This window comes from Electrophorus electricus, chromosome 22 (genome assembly GCF_013358815.1).
Source record: "Electrophorus electricus isolate fEleEle1 chromosome 22, fEleEle1.pri, whole genome shotgun sequence".
Taxonomy (NCBI): Eukaryota; Metazoa; Chordata; class Actinopteri; order Gymnotiformes; family Gymnotidae; genus Electrophorus; species Electrophorus electricus.
The window spans coordinates 12,386,519-12,408,827 of record NC_049556.1 but is presented as its reverse complement, the minus strand read 5'-3'; the positions used below and the strand labels follow the sequence as shown (position 1 = coordinate 12,408,827).

Genomic DNA, 22,309 nt, shown 5'->3' with positions numbered 1-22,309 from the left:
TGAGCCTGACTGAAGTGCGCAGGTCCTGCCCGCTTGTCTTCCACACAGACGTCCTGAAGAACTTCCCCTCCGTACGCCACCTGCTCGCCTCCATGCCCAATATCGTCCAGCTCCAGGGGCTCGGCGTCCAGACACGCGTCCTGCCCCCTGACCCGTAGACGTCGCAGGACATGCTGGCCACATGCTGGCTCTCCCAGCGAAGGGTTTCCCATTTTGACAATCGATATTAAGATTCAGGTGGGACCACTGGGACTGCAGTAGTGTAACAAAGTGACATTTTCCCATGTTTATAACCCCGTACTGCAGTACAGGCAGCTGACCAGAGGGGGCAGCAGCACCCTGAAAACTGAAAAGTGACCAACGCACAGCTTCAGTGGATAATAAGTGCCTTCTTCAGGGGGCCCTCATGGGCAGTGGCATTCCAGAGGCCTTTCAGACGTGGAGTGCTGACATATTTTGATACCTTTTAAAAACAGACGTTTATACTTGGGACCATTGCAAACCTGTGGCATTGCATTATCAGCTTGGAGTGATGGAAGTCACAATCACCAGAAAAAAGACTAACCAGCAAAACACAATCACCAGGAAAATACAGTCATGAGAAAAAGACTGTAACCAGGAAAACACAGTCACCAGGAAAACACACTTAAGATGCAAAGGCTTAAGTGTTTAATGAGTGCTTGTTTGCATTCAGCATTTTATAAAATTATTTATCTTCTCTTAAATGCAAAGTCATGAGATGTCATGATTCAAATTGTGACCGCTGCCTTTTTAAGAAAATCTGAGACTAGTTTATGTACTTCATTGGTATTAAAGTATATTTTGTACTAACTTACTTAACCTCTATCCAATGCAAATGAAGCTAACAGTCTGTAACCTCAGTGAACATTTTCTGTGCCTTTGAACTAACTTACAGGGTTAGTAGTTGGAATTGTAAATAAACTTGAAACATATAAACAGTAAATAAAACATGAGGGGAAAAAAACATGACAAAATGTTAAATTTATTTTGTAGAAAATTTTAAAATAAAGCTGTAATAAACTGGTTTGTTCAAAAACTAAAAAGCAACATGTTTCTTCATCTCATTTAAGCTGCACTTGACAGAAAAAATCACCTTCATAAATAGATTGCTACTTTATGGTAGTAAAAATCACGTCTAATAAATGCCATAAATGTAAAAAAATCGCTTCTGCTAAATGCCATAAATGCAAATGTAAATTTATGTAGGGTAAGCAGGTTCTTAGTCACAGTAATTCCACGACATCACCTTCCTGTGGAGTATGTAATAGAGAGTAGGAGGTATAAATTATAACATTTATTACATTAACATTTAAAAGTGAATTTATTACATGGATATAGTTTATATCACCAACTTTGCATATTTTTTCCTCTGGATTTTTCAATCATAGAGAGAATGTGTAAAGTGAATTGCCAACCAGTGGTGTGCTGTGCAAAAAGTTGGTACCCACTAGGATTAACAAAGTAATATGGTTATATTAGCTTGTTTTATAATACTAAACCTATAAACCAACAAACAAACAGCACACTAGGGAACTGGTTAGTCCAGAGTGTCTTATATGAGTGATAGGAAACCTTTAACATACCATTCATACACTTCACCCACTCATTGTTTACATTGCTGCTAATTTACACACACATGGAACCAGATATGCACCTTTGTACTCACTGCAGAGGTAAGTGTCCCACTTCAGAGCAGTAGTCATGGTGTAATGTGTGTGTGTGTGTGTGTGTGTGTGTGTGTGTATGTGTATGTGTGTGTGTGTGTGTGTGTGTGTGTGAGAGAGAGAGAGAGAGAGAGGCACAGGGTTGCAGTCCAGAGACGGTGTTGTCCACGTGCGGGCTCAGTGGGTCGGCTCCCTACTGCGACAGCAGGTGTTGAACGGGTACGGAGTACGGATCATACCCATGTTGCCGTCCATGTTGGGACGTGGAACTCCTGGGGGCCAGGAGAACTGCAGGTGCTGAATCAGAGAGGTGAAGAAGAGGAAGAGCTCTGTCCTCGCCAGAGATTCACCGAGACACACCCTCGGACCTGCGACACATACACACGTACACGTATACACACGCCATCCAGTGAGACTACACACATCCAGACACACACACACTGTTCCCACTGATGCAGAACATTAGACTGATTGTCTACCAACAATCTGTCTGCCATTCCCCTTCCTAGATAGAATGGTGGCAAGCTCACCCAGAGAAAATGGGATGAAGTGTTCTTGTTTGCAGAACTGCCCTTCCTCATCCAGAAAGTTCTCTGGGTTGAATGTTTCTGGGTGCTTCCAGTACTCTTTGTCAGTGAAGACTGCAGTGAGGTTAGTCATGATCATTGTTCCCTGTGTGTGTTGGGAGGAATGAAAAAAGAAATACATATATTGTACAGTCAGTAAAAGTCAATGATGCTTCTTCACCAAGAAGAGTGCTGTCATCTTGTATTTTAAAGGGAAAAAAATATAGTAAAAAAATTAAAATGAAAATCCAAGCTACTGAACCCAAACCCTAAAATAAGTACAAAACTTCAAAATATGCAGTGATTTACCCAATGTTGGTATATGTGATGGAAATTATGTGATTCATATATAATCATGTTAATCCTTTCTCTGTGTAATCCCATATGAATAGTTTAGTCTGCACATTCTGTCTTTGTATATTGTGTGAACAAAGCGACTGCTGAATCAGCTGCTTCGTGATCTTGCATGTGTCGTGCGACTAATGCTGATAAAGAGGAACTAGCAAACTGTGTCTGTGCTGGTGGAACAGAGCATCCTGGTATGTGCAAAAGTGTTTAGCGCGATAAGGGCTAGGAAATGGTTAAACAGGATGACAGGACATCCCTTCCGGGATGTGAAGTTTAGATATAAGGAGCAGAGCCAGTCTACCCCTTTAGAGCTTTCGCTTTAGAGCATTAGTTCTCACACAGCTGTGTTTTGTATGTCTTATTTTCTTTATTAAATTATTCTTTTAATCACGTCTGACTTGCTGTTTATTCAAAATTCCACCACAGTATATCTTTCTGAATGTCAAAGTGTTCTCTTGGAATTCAGCTTGAAGTTCCTTTTTTCACCCTTTCACATGTTCAGTCAGAACAACCCTCCCACCCTCCACAGCTACCTTGGCGATGTTGTACCCCCGTAGCTGGGTGGGCTGCGTTGTCTCGTGCACCCCGCCGAGGGGCACAATGTTGCCAAGGCGCTGGATCTCATGGACGGTGGCGTAAGTGTACGGGAGACGTGAACGGTCGTCCATGCTGGGAGCACGGTCATAGCCCAGCACACGAACGATCTCCTCATGACAGCGCTCTGGCCAACAAGAGAATGTGGGAACATGCACAGGACAGAGAAGAGAGAAGACCGTCGTTCAGTCATGAGTTCTCTATACCATTATCAAGTACACATATGACTCTAGGACACTTCCTTTGGGATCAATCTGTCATTGAGTTTCACCTTGGACATTGGGGTTGTCCATCATAAAAATGAGACCCCAGCGGAGAGTGGTCGCCGTAGTGTCAGTGCCAGCAAAGAAGAGGTCTAATGTCGTCATAACCAAGTTCTCCTCGTGGAACGTGGAGTTATCCTCTGACTTGTGCTGCTCGGAACATGAAGACATGATTCTGTAGGTACATCCAGCAGAGATGTGAGGCTGTACACGTGCCCACTCTAACAGACTGGGCTTGTTAACTAAGGGACGAGGTGATTCGGCCGTGCTGTAGGGAACGCACCAGGCTCCACCCCTCCCGACCAGGACTACAGGCCTCTCTCCACCGCCTGCTGTCCCAGTGAAGGGCTCCCCCTGCAGGTCAAACTCTCACCTTGCTCATTTCCACCAGGTAGGCATCGATGAAGTCCCGCAGGTTTTCTGGATCCAGAGTGTTCCTGTGCTCCACCACAGACTTCCGGATGAACCCTGTTAAGGCACTGGCATTGCTGTGGATCTTCTGGTGTGGCCCTGGGATGTGTTTTATGAAGGGGAAGAAGTTGAAGATCTGTGTAACAAAACAACAAGAAAAAAGAATCTTACATTCCATGGTGTCATTTAAGAAGTCATTTCTTCTAGACTCATAGGCAAAAGGTTCTGGAAGTCTGAGATCCTGATCAAGTCACCTTCCCCTTTGTGAACGCCTGATCTTGTATTTGCAAAGTTTGCCATCACGCTCATCCCAAATAGAAAATAAATGTGCCTTTCAAATATGTCAATCAGCTAAATGGGTGTGCCTGTAGAATTTTGTTAATGACTTGCATGTGTGACGAAACATTGTTAGAGAAAAGATCATTTGATCCACATTGGCTTTGTAATGGAAAGTTTCAGATGGTGTTTTTTGCACCAGACAGGTTTAGGCAGTGTTTTTTTTTTTTTTGTACTAGATCGTTTCAGGTGGTGTTTTTCTTATTGGACAGATTCAGGTGGTGTTTTGTACCAAGAGTTTCAGGAGGTGTTTTTCGTACTGGGCTGGTTCAGTTGCCGTTTTCATACTGGACATATTCAGGTGGCTTGTTTCAGAGAGCAGTGTTCTGGATGGGATAATGTCAACACCAGGAAATATAGGAACAGAACGATCTGTAACCATCTTATGAGATACGGGCACTGCGTAGTCCTTTCTTTTAGAGTTAATTCTTCTGTTGTTGGACGACATATGTGGTGTTGATTGCCTGGTTCAGGGCATGGGAGCTGGTTATGTTTCTGTTCCCTTACACTCTACACTCTCAGTTTGCAATCAGAACTTGTCACGGGGACAGTTGTTGTTGGAATTTGTGGCACATTTCCGTTGTTACCTTTATAATGGGAAATTACTTGGTGGAGGAGAGAGTTCTTTCTGTTTCTGAAGTAACAAGGCATCGAGACAGTACTAATGTTGTACAGACCATGGAGGATATGGAGTTACTATCAGTCTTTCCTGCATGGGATTCTACAGTACGACTTATATGTGGGATGATGGTGTATTGATACATAGATGGACTCCACCTATGCACAGAGAAAATCAAAAGTGGAATACGATTGTTCAAATCATTGTGCCTCAGGAGTACAGATCCCAGGTTTTAGCTTTAGCACATGATCATTTACTTGCAGGTCATTTGTGGGTGAACAAAACACACAAACATATCTTACAGCATTTCTTTTGATCAGCATTAAGAGCGACAATAGTCTCTCACGTCAGACTTTGTCACACCTGACAGCTAACCGGCAAACTAAATCAAAAGATACTGCCTGCTCCACTTCAGTCTACACCTGTGGTGGATGTTGCTTTTGACACGCTTCTTTTAGACTGTGGAGGGACGAAAAGAAAAATGGGTCATCAATATCTTCATGACCGTAGTGTGGGAGATTATCCTCCAGTTAAGCAATGTGTATCGAGTTAATCCAGTTAACCGGTCCAAGTGCGCATGCTTGCAAGCTGAAGTGCCATACATTGTAGAGAATGGATTTGCTATTCTGAGCTCTAGTCCTTGGAGTTAGCCATGCATTCTTATACCTAAGCCTGATGGAACTTCACTCTTCCACAGACTACCGCAAAGTAAATTATGTTACTCAGTTGGACGCTTTTCCTTTGCCACAAGTAGACGATTGTATAGATAACGGGTTCAGCTTGGAATGTGAGTAAATTGGACCTGTTGAAGGGTTATTGGCAGGTCCCTTCGATATCACATGCAGCTGATATTTATGCTTTTGTTCCACTGGATGATTGTCGTCAATACACTTTCATGACTTTTGGAATGGAAAATGCGCCTGCTACATTTCAGCAATTAATGAATCACGTGTTGAACGGGATATCCAAGTGTGAAGCTCATTTTGGTGATGTTGTCGTATATTCGGCAACCTGGTCCGAACACTTAGTGAAACTGTTTTTAATCATTTGCAGACCACTTCTCTTACACTTAATTTAGCCAAGTATGACTTTCAAAAAGCCAGTTACGTATCTAGGTAAGGACGTAGGTTGTGTACACCCTGTTGATACCAAAAGTGACATCATAGTGAAGATTCAGGACCCACTACTAAATGAAAATTACGTTGATTTCTAGGTGTGGCTGGGTGCTGTTGAGGCTTTTGTCACAATTTTGCTTCAGTGGTGTCTCCCCTTACAAATTTGTTAAAAAAATCCTGTGATCTGGTTTGGTCTCCAGAATGTCAACATGCATTTAATTCTGTAAAGGCCTTGCTTTGTTGCTCTTCAGTGTATTCTGCACCAAATTTTGAACACCCTTTTAAATTAGAGGTGGATGCTAGTAACACTGGTGGAGGTGCTGTGTTGTTGCAAGAGGATGATTCGAGAATGGACCATCCGGTCTGTTACAGCTTGAGAAAGTTCATTAGATGCCAGTTATATTATTCCACGATTGAAAAAGAAACCCTTGCTCTACGGTTGGCATTGGAACATTTTGAGGTGTATGTCAATGGGACAATCAGCCTCTCTTTAAATACCTGTGTCACGCATGTGTTGGTGCCCCATGGTGTCTTGGTTAGTAGTCACCCCACAGCCACAGTAGATGCAGCTCTGAGTTTGTGACATCACTGTTGGTTGTAGACTCTCTTTGAGATTGGGGTGTTGAGGTTGAATGTTCCCCTTGTTCTATCCCAGGTTCTGTGAATAGTGCCTTAGCAGTGTGTACTTTGCTGTCTAGTGAGGTTCTTAGATAGAGCCTTATGAGTGTACTTGATCTTTAGAGGCCTTATGCACAGGGCCTCGAGTGGTTAGATGTAATGCTTCTGAAATAGGGGTTTCGAGTTGATACAGTTTCAGGAGTACCTAGACTCATATATTTGATTGTCAAAAACATTGTGAGTATTGTGAGTATCGTCTGTTTTTTTGTTTGGAGTTGTAGGTTTGGGTGCTGTGTTCTTTTTGCCTTTGTTGTGTTTTTGTTTTAGTGATAGGGAGTTACGGTAAGAGTTGCGGTAAGAGTGTTGTATTTCATTTTCTTTCGTTGCTTTAGGGAAGTTAGTGGTTGAGTTGGCTTTAATACATTTTTGTTTGTTGTGTTGGCATAAACCCAACCCTGATGAAACTCCTGTTTAGGTTTGGTTTATGTTGTTATTATCAGTATAGTTATGTATGTTATTACCAGTATATACTGTATACAGTATAAACCCAGTATAGAGTGTATCTCCATGTTATTTTTATATTGCATCCTTTTGGTCCTAGAAAATTGAGCTCACAAGAGGTAATAGGGCTGCAACATATGAGTCGCTAATATCATATGCTAATGAGGACAAAATACAAAAGCGCCACATACACAAACAGTAACATACGTCAAGCAATCCACATTAATGAAGAGTTGTGTGTCACTGTGTGTTACTGCAGCCCTATTTGCTTTTAATATCACAATAATTCTGGTGATATGTTTCTAGTAATATGTATCAATGTGGCCCATTGTGTTTCAGGAGCAGTAATCATCAGGAAGAGTCCTGGCTGGGACCCTACCTGTGCTGCAGCTGTGCCAGTAAGTCGGATGTTTTCATTCAGGAGTTCCAGCAACTTAGCAAAGCGCTTGTTGTTGTAGTCGAAGCGGTCTCCAAATACGATGGAGCAGATGATGTTGGAAACGGCGTTCATAATGGGGTGGATGGGGTAAAAAGGGTTCCCTTTAAAGAGAATAGCAGGAGAATTGATCAGCAGTGGATCAGCAAATGATGGCAGAACATGAATTCTAAAGCTGTCACACAAGTAGAGAGTGGTCTAGAATTGTGTACTGAAATGTCCTTAAAACCAAACCCTAGTGTCACCACACCCTCGTGCTGCTGGAGCTCTCGGACTAGGTACTGTGCTTCCTCATTCACACGCTCCTCCACAGACTTCTTCCCCAGACCGAAATTACGCAGCGTGTGCAGCACAAAGCGTCGCTGCTCCTTCCACGCGTTACAGTACGTGACCATCAAGATACCTGATAGAGCAACATGTGTGTGTGTGTGTGTGTGTGTGTGTGACAGACACACAGAAGGGTAGAGAGAAGGAGAGATATCAATACTCTGTGGAATCTCTGATGTTTTCCTGTAAATATAATGGAACATTTAAGGATACTTCTTCTAGCATACACATTCAGGATTGTGTTATTGGTTTTAACACTGCTTAAAAAAAGTTAAGGTTAAAAGGAAGAGCTCAGGGGTCATGCACTACTGACCGTACCCGTGGGTGATCCAATCCATTAAAGGCATGAACGGCCTTCCGGAAAACACACTGCCTTTGTGAATGTATGCTTCCTTCATGAGCTCCATGCTGTTCAGCACAATGATTGGCTTTCTGCCCAAGTACACGGTACTCATGTCTCCATATTGGTTCAGCTGAAGAGGAAGCAGAATAACATTACCAGCCGCGGAATGTTTAAACCGTTTCCCAATGTAACGGCAAAAGATAGGAATAGTTTCAGGTTTGTTTCTTGTCTGACTTACAGTGCGATCATAGTGGGATTATCTACCTTGAGCTCTAGACTTCAGCCCCCAGATGGTGAGTTACAGTGCAGTCAAAGATCAGCACAGTCCCTGTTATAAACCACCTGATTCAGCTCATCAAAGTTTTCAGGTGTAACCAGGTGAGTTACAGTAAAGAATAGACCTCTGTGTAACCAGATGGACTATAATATAATACAGACCCCTGTATAACCATTTAAGATACAGTTGATATTTAAAGTTAAATAAACTTTAAACTTTTTAGGTGTGGGCAGGAATGCAGTGCGATGTATGGGGGTGACCAGTCACCTGTGGGACCTGCTCACTTCACAGCTGCTGTGTGCTGTATTGGAGGTGACCTGCTCTCTTCTCAGTGACTGGCCTCTTTTTGAGGGGAGGAGGGGAGTGTTTAGGGGAATGTTTGTTATGACAGCCGTTGCTGAGCTGCTGGCTACATTCCATGGTGGAACAATGATTGTACAAGTTTCGACATGACGAGATAAGGAAGTTCCAAAGTGTACCGGCAGTCACAAGTACAGATTTCTAAGTATTTCTAAAGATTTCTAAAATAATCTACAGTGTTGACAGAACTGTAAACATTGCCACTAATCAGCTGGTTAGTGACTATATTCAATTGCATGTGTACTGCTGCATTTAACATTTGCATATGATACAGATGTTATGTGTCAGATGTATGACACTTCCTCAGTGGGCTAGAGAATCACTGTTCGTTGCGTCACATAATTGTTATTACATCATCAATCCTCCACACATGTCACGATTACAGATACTATTTCACAACCTCTACAGGATGTGAGCACATGGCCTCGGTATCCAGGAGAATGTGGAAACTGACCGATCTGAAGCAGGTCATCGGATCCCTCGTGGTCTGGATCGCATTTCCCACAAAGGGCAGTGGGGTGGGTCCTGGAGGAGTGCAACTCCTGGAGGAGTTCATCCTGAAGACCTCCAACAGGAGCAGGGAGAGCAGGAGCACCAGCAGTGCTAGGCCAGCAGAGACCCAGTCCACATACCTGAGCAAAGACTGCATTCTGAGAGGTGCTGTACGCTGCAGAGAAGTGCTGCTTTATACAGTACCGCCCAGAGAGGGAGGAGAGAGGGAGGGAGAGAGGGAGAGAGGGTGGAGGGAGAAATGGGGGGAGGAGAGAGAAGACGAGAGAGATTGGGTGAGGGAGTGAGAGAGTGTGTGTGTGTATGTGTGTGTGAAGGAGAGAGACCGTGAGGGAGAGAGACTGTACGTGTGTGCATGTGAGACAGAAGTAGAGGGAGACAGAACCGTTTGGCTGTCGCCTCTATAAGATCCCCTCATGTTTGACATTACTGAGTAAAAGTCACATGAAGAGAAACAGGTTTCTTAATATGATCGTAGAGCAGGTGAAAGGTCAAGAGCACAGGAAATGTTGCTTTACCTCAACTCACAAATGATACCTTTCTCACACACACACACACACACACACACACACACACACAAACCTTATGTTTAATCTCACATCAGTAAGTCCTGATGTTTGAACCTTATAAACACTCATTTACAATTGTTACAAAAGAGAGGTTTTTTCACTTGACTGATGCAACCTCTTGTAATGGTCTGATGTTTCACCTTTGTTGCAGTATAATGAGTGTGTAGGAATGTGGGTTGTTGTGTCTCTAAATGTGAGTGTATAGTGGGGTTTTGTGTGTCTAAATGAGTGTGTTGTGGGAGTTTGTGTCTCTAAATGTGAGTGTATTGTGGACTTTTGTGTAGGTTCACTATGTTTTGGGCATCATGAGTTAAAGAGTTGAGACAATATGGCTCAGGGATTTGGACTTCCCTCCTGCAGGAGATTCTCGGGTTAAATCCCAGGAAGCCCTGGTTTAAAGAGGTGTACTTATTACAAATAAGAGCACCTGTTACAAAGTGATGTCACAAAGAGCTTTAAATCACGTATACAGATGTAGTGAAGAGTGCCCCCCCACCCAAAAAACCCCAAAGTTTGGACACCTTATTATTTTGAGATGTGAAGGTGTTTTTATTAATGTTCACAGTGAGAAACACTTGAATACTTTGTTAACTAAAGGAAAAGTTTTTAAATAAATAGAAGCCATGCATTTTAAAAGTTAATGCAGTGGCCTTACATCATTTTGCTATAAATGATGTCTCTAAAGGAAAGCTCAAACTCACACTTTACACCTGTCTAAACTTAACAGTCGTAAATCCGGCTCATCTTACACTGCTTTCAAGTCCTGTCGGAAATATCGCAGTGTGTCCCAATTATAGGTGTGATGAATAATAATAATTATGATGATATGATTAATAGTAGTAGAAACTGTTCATTTGAATTTCAACATTTAAAATGACAACTAATATATGAATTGTACTGTCACGGTACAGGCCCTCCCAGGAACACCTCCGTGTGTGTGTGTAAGTGTGTGTGTGTGTAGGTGTGTGTGTTTGTGTGTGCGTGTGTATGTGTGCGTGTGTGTTTGTGTGTGTGTGTGTAGGTGTGTGTGTGTGTGTTCGTCAATGTGGCCACGCGCTCCTTGTGTCTCACAGCTGCTCCTCATTGTGTCATTAGCATACACGTATAAAAGTCTATCATTTGTGTTGTCTGTGTTTATCCCTGTTAGCCTTCGAGCTAATTGTTGTATGTTGTGTGTAAATAAACGTATGTTCCTGTGTCTGCAACTCGTCCACGAATCCTGCTTGAACCTCCACATTACATCAAACGTCAAGGTGTTGTGCGCCTTCAGGCTTTGCTTAGTGCATGCACTGACATCAAAATCAGGTATTCTACATATAAATGTCTACATAAACAATGAGTCATGTCTGTCTCTCTTTCATTTACTATGCTATATCATACATATATTACTTTAGTATTGATTAACCAATAAATGTATACATTAATTGAAGTTGGAAGAGATCATTCTAACCACTGCTATTGGGTCTCTACATATATGTTTGGACTATGCCTTCTAGTGAGAATAAGACATTGATTAACATTCAATAATTAGTCTTTAATTATAATGAACAATTTCCCTATATTTACGGTGGTTCCCCAGTTATCAGTAATTAATGAATTCAAGCACATATCACTACACAGAGAATCCAGGTTCAGTCCCATAATGAGCCAAGGTGACAATGGTCAGAAAGAAAGAAGCTTCCTCATTAAGCTGTGCTCTTAATGAATGTCCTCGTACCAAACCAAGCTTAACGTGGTTTCGTTTATTTTTATAATACAGAATGAATAACATTGATTTAAACATTAAATATAAAGTTTATTAAACATTTACAGTTTTTTGCAGTCACTAAGACCCAAAAACTATTATCTGTAGCACAGTTTTGGAAACTAACTAATGTAGCAAATCTACATCTAATGATGTGGTACACTAAACCACAAGCACATTCTCTGCCGTACATCATTTAGCAATTCTAAAATACACTAAAACACAGTTCCCTACATTAGACACGTCATTCAAAACTGGAAATCCTGTGTTTTTGTTGGAGAACACTGCCATGCAAACGCCACACCCATGTACCAATTACCCAAAAAGAGGCCACAGGTTACATGTCTTGGTTTGCACAAGGATGGAAGCCAATACTGGATAGAGAGGACAAGGATGAGGAAGAGGAAAAGCATCCATCACGGATGAGACCCTGTCCACTTTGACCATGTGGTCCATGGGTTGAGTGTTTGGGAGGCTGGGCAGAGGGTCCAGCCTAATCTAAGATGCTACACTGCAGCAAGCATCATCTGGACATTCTGAAATGAGAATAGGTAAGTAGACCTGTCCTCCATAACATACTACTGAACTCACAGAACTGAACTATCTATACCACTGTATTTCTGTAGGGTAGTGCTATGTCTGTAGTTACAGTAACTCACAGAAACATTTCATGTTGAAAAACCATTCACATCATGTTTCTGAAGAACTGCTAGACTACCCCTTGCCAGAGAAGAAGACTGATTATACACATTGTGTGTAGCAACATCTAGCTCCATCACTCTCTGAAACCAAACATTACATTATTGTATGAAAGTGTAAAATAGGCATAAAGTGGTATTGTGTTGCACAGGACAGGAATACAGTACCAGTGAGAGGACTGCATAGCATACTTAGACATATTTTTCTTCCAGCAAGGGGTAACAGTTTTGTTTTGTCTTTGCTAAATTTGACTTTTTCCTAAATCACTTTGTGAGCTCATATGCTCCAGGCAATTAGGAGAAGTGAGTAAACATGATGTACTGTGTTTTCACATGTGGAATGATGGTTTAGTTCACTGGAAAACTGAGTTCTGATTGGTGGCACAAGTGTTTGTGCACCTGTCTCATTTTTCTAATGAGAACTGTATAGTGCCCTGAGAAGTGTTTGCAGAGTTTTGTAAAATGAGTTCAGCAGACTGAAAACTGAATTAATAAGAACGTGTTTAACGTTATGAAGAAATATTGTACGATTATGGGATTTTATCTGAAAGAATTAATTTCTTTATTTATCAGTTCTTACAGTGTCTATCCAAAGTAATATATTTATATTATATGAATAATACTTGCTTTATAATGCTAAACAAACAAACAAACAAACAAACTTCACATGTCATTAGTGAACCATTAAAAGTGTTCATAATCTTTGCCCGCACATTGTACACATTCCTGGTAATTCACCTTTACACACACTCACAGAGCCAGAAATGCACCTTTTGTACTCACTGCAGAGGTAGGTGTCCCACATCAGAACTATCTCCATGGACACATCAAAACTATGCCTGTGGTGTAATGGAAGAGTGTGTGTGTGTTTGCATGAGGCACAGGGTTGCAGTCCAGAGACGGTGTCGTCCACGTGAGGGCTCAGTGGGTCGGCACCCTACTGCGACAGCAGGTGTTGAACGGGTACGGAGTACGGATCATACCCATGTTGCCGTCCATGTTGGGACGTGGAACTCCTGGGGGCCAGGAGAACTGCAGGTGCTGAATCAGAGAGGTGAAGAAGAGGAAGAGCTCTGTCCTCGCCAGAGATTCACCGAGACACACCCTCGGACCTGCGACACATACACACGTACACGTATACACACGCCATCCAGTGAGACTACACACATCCAGACACACACACATTGTTCCCACTGATGCAGAACATTAGACTGATTGTCTACCAACAATCTGTCTGCCATTCCCCTTCCTAGATAGAATGGTGGCAAGCTCACCCAGAGAAAATGGGATGAAGTGTTCTTGTTTGCAGAACTGCCCTTCCTCATCCAGAAAGTTCTCTGGGTTGAATGTTTCTGGGTGCTTCCAGTACTCTTTGTCAGTGAAGACTGCAGTGAGGTTAGTCATGATCATTGTTCCCTGTGTGTGTTGGGAGGAATGAAAAAAGAAATACATATATTGTACAGTCAGTAAAAGTCAATGATGCTTCTTCACCAAGAAGAGTGCTGTCATTTTGTATTTTAAAGGGAAAAAAATATAGTAAAAAAATTAAAATGAAAATCCAAGCTACTGAACCCAAACCCTAAAATAAGTACAAAACTTCAAAATATGCAGTGATTTACCCAATGTTTGTATCTCTTTCTAAATGTCAAAGTGTCCTCTTGGAATTCAGTTTGCAGTTCCTTTTTTCACCCTTTCACGTGTTCGGTCAGAACAACCCTCCCACCCTCACAGTTACCTTGGCAATGTTGTATCCCCGTAGCTGGGTGGGCTGCGTTGTCTCGTGCACCACGCCGAGGGGCACAATGTTGCCAAGGCGCTGGATCTCATGGACGGTGGCGTAGGTGTACGGGAGACGTGAACGGTCGTCCATGCTGGGAGCACGGTCATAGCCCAGCACACGAACGATCTCCTCATGACAGCGCTCTGGCCAACAAGAGAATGTGGGAACATGGACAGAGAAGAGAGAAGACCATCATTTAGTCATGAGTTCTCTATACCATTATCAAGTGCACATATGACTCTAGGACACTGTTCCTTTGGGATCAGTCTGTCATTGAGTTTCACCTTGGACGTTGGGGTTGTCCATCATGAAAATGAGACCCCAGCGGAGAGTGGTCGCCGTAGTGTCAGTACCAGCAAAGAAGAGGTCTAATGTGGTCATAATCAAGTTCTCCTCATGGAACGTGGCGTTATCCGTAGATTTGTGCTGCCCGGAACATGGAGACATGATTCTGTTGGTACACCCAGCAGAGATGTGAGACAGCACAGGTCCCCACTCTCACAGACTGGGCTTGTTAACTAAGGGATAAGGTGATTTGGCCATGCTGGAGGGAATGTGGTCTGAGCCGCACAAGGCTCCCCGACCCAGACTACAGGCCTCTCTCCACCGCCTGCTGTCCCAGTGAAGGGCCCCCCCTGCAGGTCAAACTCTCACCTTGTTCATTTCCACCAGGTAGGCATCGATGAAGTCCCGCAGATTTTCTGGATCCAGAGTGTTCCTGTGCTCCACCACGGACTCCTGGACGAACTCTATTAAGGCACTGGCATTGCGGTGGATCTTCTGGTGTGGCCCTGGGAAGTGTTTTATGAAGGGGAACAGGTTGAAGATCTGTGTTAAAACAAGAAAAAAGAATCTTACATTCCATGGTGTCATTTAAGAAGCAATTTCTTCTAGACTCGGTGGCAAAGGTTTGTGGCAGTCTGAGATCTTGCTCGAGTCACCTTCCTCTTTGTGAACTCCTACTCCTAGTTGTTGCAAAGAAGGCAATCATGCTCATCCCAAATAGACCAAAAATGCACCCTTCAGATTTGTCAGTCACCTAAATGTGTGTCTGTAAAATATTGTTAATGACTTGACCAAACATTGTTAGAGAAATGATCATCCAATCCACATTAGCTTTGTAATGGAGAGGTTCAGATGGTGGTTTTTGTATCAGACAGGTTCGCATTGTGGTCTTTTTTACCAGACAGGTTCAGGTGCTATTTTTTTTTGTACCAGACAGGTTCAGGTGGTGTTTTTTGCAGAGCAGTATTCTGTTATGAGTTGCTAATGAGGACAAAACACGAAAGCAACACATATGTAAACAGTAACATAGGCCGAGCATTCCACATTTATGAAAGAGGCAACGAGTTAGTGGCGCCATTTGCTTTTAACGTCACGTTAAATCTGGCTATATGTTTCTGGTGATGTGTATGAATTTGGCCCACTGTTTTTGAGTACCAGGGCTGGGACCCTACCTGTGCTGCAGGTTCACCAGCAAGTCGAATGTTTTCATTCAGGAGTTCCAGCAGCTGAGCAAAGCGCTTGTTGTTGTAGTCAAAACGGTCTCCAAATACGATGGAGCAGATGATGTTGGAAACAGCGTTCATAATGGGGTGGATGGGGTAAAAAGGGTTCCCTTTAAAGAGAATAGCAGGAGAATTGATCAGCAGTGGATCAGCAAATGATGGCAGAACATAAAGCTGTCACACAAGTAGAGAGTGGTCTAGAATTGTGTACTGAAATGTCCTTAAAACCAAACCCTAGTGTCACCACACCCTCGTGCTGCTGGAGCTCTTGGACGAGGTATTGTGCTTCCTCTTTCACACGCTCCTCCACAGACTTCTTCCCCAGACCGAAATTGCGCAGCGTGTGCAGCACAAAGCGTCGCTGCTCTTTCCACACTTTCCCGTACGTGACCATCAAGATACCTGATAGAGAAACGTGTGTGTGTGTGTGTGTGTGTGTGTGTGTGTGTGTGACAGACACACAGAAGGGTAGAGAGAAGGAGGGATATCAATACTCTGTGGAATCTCTGATCTTTTCCTGTAAATATAATGGAACATTTAAGCATACTTCTTCTAGCATACACATTCAGGACTGTTTTATTGGTTTTAACACTGATTAAAAAAAGTTTAAAAGGAAGAGCTCAGGGGTCATGCACTACTGACCGTACCCGTGGGTGAGCCAATCCATTAAAGGCATGAACGGCCTTCCGGAAAACACATTGCCTTTGTGAATGTATGCTTCCTTCATGACCTCTATGCTGTTCAGCACAATGATTGGCTTTCTGCCCAAGTACACGGTACTCATGTTTCCATATTGGTTCAGCTGAAGAGGAAGCAGAATAACATTACCAGCCACGGAATGTTTAAACCGTTTCTCAATGTAACGGCAAAGGATAGGAATGATTTCAGGTTTATTTCTTGTCTGACTTACAGTGCGGTCATAGTGGGATTATCTACCATGAGCTCTAGACTTCAGCCCCCAGATGGTGAGTTACAGTGCAGTCAAAGTTCAGCACAGCAAAGTTCCCTGTTATAAACCACCTGATTCAGCTCATCAAAGGCTTCAGGTGTAACCAGGTGAGTTACAGTACAGTACAGACCCCTGTGTAACCAGGTGGGTTACTGTAAATAATAGACCCCTGTATAACCAGATGGCTTATAGTATAATACAGACCCCTGTATAACCATTTAAGGTACAGTAGTTATTTAAGGTTAAATAAACTTTAAGTTTATTTAAGGCCAATGTGAGCTCTGTACCACTGGAACAATGTACACTTATACAGGCATCTGTACTGCACACAGTATGCTTACACACCTGTGGCACCTTTGGCACCCGGCTGTGCTTTCAGCTCATGACACTCCCAGCTTGACTCAGGACAGGTGTGGGCAGGAATACAGTGCGCTGTATGGGGGGCTGACCAGTCACCTGTGGGACCTGCTCACTTCACTGCTGCCGGGATGCCGTGTGCTGTATTGGAGGTGACCTGCTCTCTTCTCAGTGACTGGCCTCTTTTTGAGGGGAGGAGGGGAGTGTTTGGGGGAGTGTTTGTTATGACAGCCGTTGCTGAGCTGCTGGCTACATTCCATGGCGGAACAATGATTGTACAAGTTTCGACATGACGAGATAAGGAAGTTCAGAAGTCTACCGGCAGTCCCAACTACAGATTTCTAACTATTCTAAGTATTTCTGAAGATTTCTAAAAATAATCTACAGTGTTGACAGAAGTCTAAACATTGCCATTAATCAGCCAGTTAGTGACTATATTTAATTGCATATGTACTGCTGTATTTAACACTTACATACGATACAGATGTTATGTGTCAGATGTATGAAACTTCCTCAGTGGGCTAGAGAATCACTGTTCGTTGCGTCACATAATTGTTATTACATCATCAAACCTCCACACACGTCACGATTACAGAAACTATTTCACAACCTCTACAGGATGTGAACACACAGCCTTGTTATCCAGGAGAACGTAGAAACTGACCGATCTGAAGCAGGTCATCGGGTCCCTCGTGGCCTGGATCACATTTCCCACAAAGGGCAGTGGGGTGGGTCCTGGAGGAGTGCGACTCCTGGAGGAGTCCAACCTGAATATCTCCAACAGGAGCAGGGAGAGCAGGAGCACCAGCAGTGCTAGGCCAGCAGAGACCCAGTCCACATATCTGAGTAAAGACTGCATTCTGAGAGGTGCTGTACGCTGCAGAGAAGTGCTGCTTTATACAGTACCGCCCAGAGAGGGAGGAGAGAGGGAGGGAGAGAGGGAGAGAGGGTGGAGGGAGAAATGGGGGGAGGAGAGAGAAGACGAGAGAGATTGGGTGAGGGAGTGAGAGAGTGTGTGTGTGTATGTGTGTGTGAAGGAGAGAGACCGTGAGGGAGAGAGACTGTACGTGTGTGCATGTGAGACAGAAGTAGAGGGAGACAGAACCGTTTGGCTGTCGCCTCTATAAGATCCCCTCATGTTTGACATTACTGAGTAAAAGTCACATGAAGAGAAACAGGTTTCTTAATATGATCGTAGAGCAGGTGAAAGGTCAAAAGCACAGAAAATGTTGCTTTACCTCAACTCACAAATGATACCTTTCTCACACACACACACACACACACACACACACACACACACACACACACACACACACACACAAACCTTATGTTTAATCTCACATCAGTAAGTCCTGATGTTTGAACCTTATAAACACTCATTCACAATTGTTACAAAAGAGAGGTTTTTTCACTTGACTGATGCAACCTCTTGTAATGGTCTGATGTTTCACCTTTGTTGCAGTATAATGAGTGTGTAGGAATGTGGGTTGTTGTGTCTCTAAATGTGAGTGTATAGTGGGGTTTTGTGTGTCTAAATGAGTGTGTTGTGGGAGTTTGTGTCTCTAAATGTGAGTGTATTGTGGACTTTTGTGTAGGTTCACTATGTTTTGGGCATCATGAGTTAAAGAGTTGAGACAATATGGCTCAGGGATTTGGACTTCCCTCCTGCAGGAGATTCTCGGGTTAAATCCCAGGAAGCCCTGGTTTAAAGAGGTGTACTTATTACAAATAAGAGCACCTGTTACAAAGTGATGTCACAAAGAGCTTTAAATCACGTATACAGATGTAGTGAAGAGTGCCCCCCCACCCAAAAAACCCCAAAGTTTGGACACCTTATTATTTTGAGATGTGAAGGTGTTTTTATTAATGTTCACAGTGAGAAACACTTGAATACTTTGTTAACTAAAGGAAAAGTTTTTAAATAAATAGAAGCCATGCATTTTAAAAGTTAATGCAGTGGCCTTACATCATTTTGCTATAAATGATGTCTCTAAAGGAAAGCTCAAACTCACACTTTACACCTGTCTAAACTTAACAGTCGTAAATCCGGCTCATCTTACACTGCTTTCAAGTCCTGTCAGAAATATCATGGAGCGTTCCAATTGCATACAATTTACTAATACTAAATAGTTTTTGAGTATCTAGTACGTAGTGTATTTAAAATTGAGTACACTCAAAAATCCAAGATGGACACGTAGAACTAGGTTTTGGAGTATGGTTTGAATGGACACACTTGTCCGCCAATGCAAAATGGAAAATTTTGAAAACACAGTTGGTTCAGCAACTACTGTTGCATGCGATCGGTGTATAAATGTCAGTACACCTGGATTTCTTTATTTAAAACAGTAATATAATTAAGAAACATAAGATGGCTGATATTTTAACCGACAGTAAGAAATGTATTTGAAACGCATGTTACCTTAAATTAGCTACCCACCTAGCTGTTGTCGTGTTTGGCTTTCATAGGTAAGCTAGGTATCCAATTAGCCGAGCAGGAAGCTAGCTGACGGCAGCTAAATGTAACTTATCCATGTTTGTAAACGAGGCAGAATATCATGCTTTACTATTTTAGGGTTAATACCAATGTTGATGTAAGATATGAAGTCAGTGAGAAATCTATAACCTCATACATGAATAACGATAGAGTTAAGATACAGTAGCTAGCATTACCTAGCATCCCTGCTGAGGTGTGAGCTCAGGTAATGTTATATGGTAATTGTTAGCGTGAGCCCAGAGGAATTTTATCTTTAAGTGTGATAGTACAAAAGGAATACAGTAAAAGGAAGTTTAAAATAACAAATCATGTAAAACATTCTCAGGGGCTGATGGACACCCGCCTGCTGATAACCAGCCACAAAGAGGAGAGAGAGATGGAGTGGAGGCAGAGGGAAGAGAGAAGGGAAATTTTGTAATTTGACCGGATCGCTGTGGAGCCCAACTGCCTTTCATTCAGGTCTCTCTGGTTTCTTTCAACGCAGCTCTGTTGTAAATGTTGTGCTCTTCAGTCCCAGAGGGGCCATGTTCCGTTAGGATATGAACGGCAGTGTGAACCCTCCATGTGAAAGATGACCATTTACTCAGGTGAACTTGTGAAGGCTGCGGTTTAATTCACAGAAAAACAACTGGAACCTACACGTTAGTAAATAAAGCAGCACTCTTTTACTGTGACATCTTTGTCGTAAAGAAGTACGGTAAAAAGCATCGTTAATTTACCGTTTTATTTGATCAAATAGAATCTTTAACAAGCTTAGTTACGTATGTTGGCATAGCAACGCTTCATCACTTCCTATTAGAAGGAAACGAAGTAGTAGGTTAATATTTTGTGTAGGAACTCGCCCAACCAGAACTATTAAGATCAGAATATTCTATATAGATTATAGTATTAGTATTAACAAAAAGAGTTCTCTCATGGCGTCCATTTCCACGACCAATAACCTCTTGAACGCATAATCACGTCGCAATAACGACCTTCGAACTAGTAAGTAGGACTTTCCGAGCAGGGCTGGAAGGCTTCGTTAGTTCAGTTCAGTAAGCTTTATTGGCATGGTCATATGCAATTATAGTATTGCCAGTTATAATCTAGTATTATAGTATAGCATTAGCTGCATGTCAGAACCACCAATAAAACACAGAGCTAGCTAGCTAACGTTATCAAACTACTAGCTAAACAAGTTAGCGAGTGCTAGCTAGCGCAATTCGCCAGAACAACCAGCAAATTATCCATACAAGCAGCTGTTAGCTAGCGAACTAAGTTAACGTTAGCCAGCAGTTAACTAACTCCTGTTCAAACACAGGTTTTTACTAGCTTAACTGGTTCATTGGAACTATCTATGAAAAACTGCCTCAAAATACACTAATTGACTAGCTAGCTAGCCAGCCGTCGCAGCAAACTACTCAACAACGTGTAGTTTCTCCAGCAAAGTTCTCTAAAATGGATTTTGGGGATCTTGTTGAATGTGTGGGCGCCTGAAATGCCGTGTCCTGACAAACCACATTCATTTATTGACAAAATCATCGTCGTCGGTAACGTCAGTTGACTCAGTTGCACTGACACTGTTGTAACATCAGTAGTCTCTGTTCCCTCACTGATTGAGTCTGCTGGGGCGATAAATGACGCATTAGATTCAAGTAGGCTGATTGGCAAAGTTTATGTCGCTATGTGCGCATCTTGCGCCGGCAACGGTCAGCAAATGGGTGCGCTGGTGCATCGATGGGGCATCATTTCAATCGCCCCAGAAGAAAGAAGGAATGAACCTGGAACATAACCTCCCCTCCCTATATTTGATTTATTACACATTATTGTGCCGTTTAACACACTCATGCTTAAAATAAGTAGTTATTGGTTCATTTAAAAATGTTCATTTATAAAATGAAAATAACAGTTTGCATCAAGAAGGGTGGCGTTCTAGTGGTCTGTTGGCCAGCTGCCACTGGACCAATCAGTGACTGAATCATTAACTGAGAAGCCTACATTAGGGCAGCCTACAGACACAACTGGTCATCGGTGTGATACACACTTAGAACATCTGTGAAGGCCTTGCTGTTTCACATGGAGTACCAAACAGTTCCAGGCAGAATTGGCTCGTTGTGTAACCTCCGAACTTTCGGGGTGTCTGCTGGGTCACTGGCATGCTATTGAACATCTTGGAATCACGTGCGGTTCTTAGCAGACCTTAACGTCACACAGTGGGATGTCATTCGAGGCACGAGCAGACGGTGATTTGAACTCGAACTCTCAGCTCAACAACCAAGTAAGGCCTTCCATCCAATTACATGTTCTGTGTTGATGGCAGTTTGCTATGTGGTATCCCAGTAATTATTCTGACTTCCTCGTTAAGCTGTGTTCTTTATGAATGTCCTCCTTATTCTTCCCTAAGTGTTTACGCCCCTTTTACCCAGTTCCCGTACTCACCTTGGTTAGCCTGTTATTCTTATGTTAACCTGCCTGTTCTTTGTTTGGTTCTGTGCTGGTCTGTTTGCGTTATTAAATTTATTATTCATTTATTCTGTCCTGTCTGTCTGTTGTTCACATTATGGCTTCCTCCGTTAATTCTGTTCTTCATAACATCCAAGGTGCACTTCACAAGTGTGTTCGCTCATTACCTCTCCAATGTTACATTCAGGAAAAAAGAAGCTTCCTCATTAAGCTGTGCTCTTAATGAATGTCCTCTTACCAAACAATGCTTAAAGTGGTGTGGTTTATTTTTATAATGTAGAATGAGAGGCATTGCTTTAAACGTCTTGTTATATGTTTCAATATGTTTAATAAACATTTACAGTTTTCTGCAGTTGGTAAGACCCAAAAACTGGTATTTGTAGCACAGTTTTGGAAACTAATTCATGTAGCCTATCTATTCAGGCAATACACTAAACCATACACACATTCTCTGCCATA

The 22,309-nt window shown here is 42.5% G+C and overlaps 2 protein-coding genes across 3 annotated transcripts; both read right to left on the bottom strand.

The window, feature by feature from the left end:
• Positions 1-1,164: 1,164 nt before the first annotated feature.
• LOC113568793 (cytochrome P450 2B4-like) lies at positions 1,165-9,476 on the bottom strand. Its single transcript, XM_035521341.1, has 9 exons — positions 9,254-9,476; positions 8,133-8,292; positions 7,743-7,895; positions 7,436-7,596; positions 3,830-4,003; positions 3,465-3,606; positions 3,133-3,320; positions 2,216-2,357; positions 1,165-2,053 (listed from the first exon to the last, which is right to left on the bottom strand). The coding sequence occupies exons 1-9, from the start codon at positions 9,446-9,448 to the stop codon at positions 1,863-1,865; spliced, it is 1,506 nt and encodes a 501-aa protein (XP_035377234.1). The 5' UTR covers positions 9,449-9,476; the 3' UTR covers positions 1,165-1,862.
• A 3,551-nt stretch (positions 9,477-13,027) lies between these two features.
• On the bottom strand, positions 13,028-17,780 carry LOC113568823 (cytochrome P450 2J2-like). Of its 2 annotated transcripts, XM_035521546.1 has the most exons (9): positions 17,579-17,780; positions 16,251-16,410; positions 15,858-16,010; positions 15,558-15,718; positions 14,755-14,928; positions 14,385-14,526; positions 14,056-14,243; positions 13,595-13,736; positions 13,028-13,432 (listed from the first exon to the last, which is right to left on the bottom strand). In XM_035521546.1, the coding sequence occupies exons 1-9, from the start codon at positions 17,771-17,773 to the stop codon at positions 13,242-13,244; spliced, it is 1,506 nt and encodes a 501-aa protein (XP_035377439.1). In that variant the 5' UTR covers positions 17,774-17,780; the 3' UTR covers positions 13,028-13,241. The 2 variants fall into 2 exon arrangements, with proteins under 2 accessions (XP_035377439.1, XP_035377440.1); XM_035521547.1 differs by lacking the exon at positions 17,579-17,780 and having other exon boundaries at positions 16,256-16,325.
• Between the last annotated feature and the right edge of the window lie 4,529 nt (positions 17,781-22,309).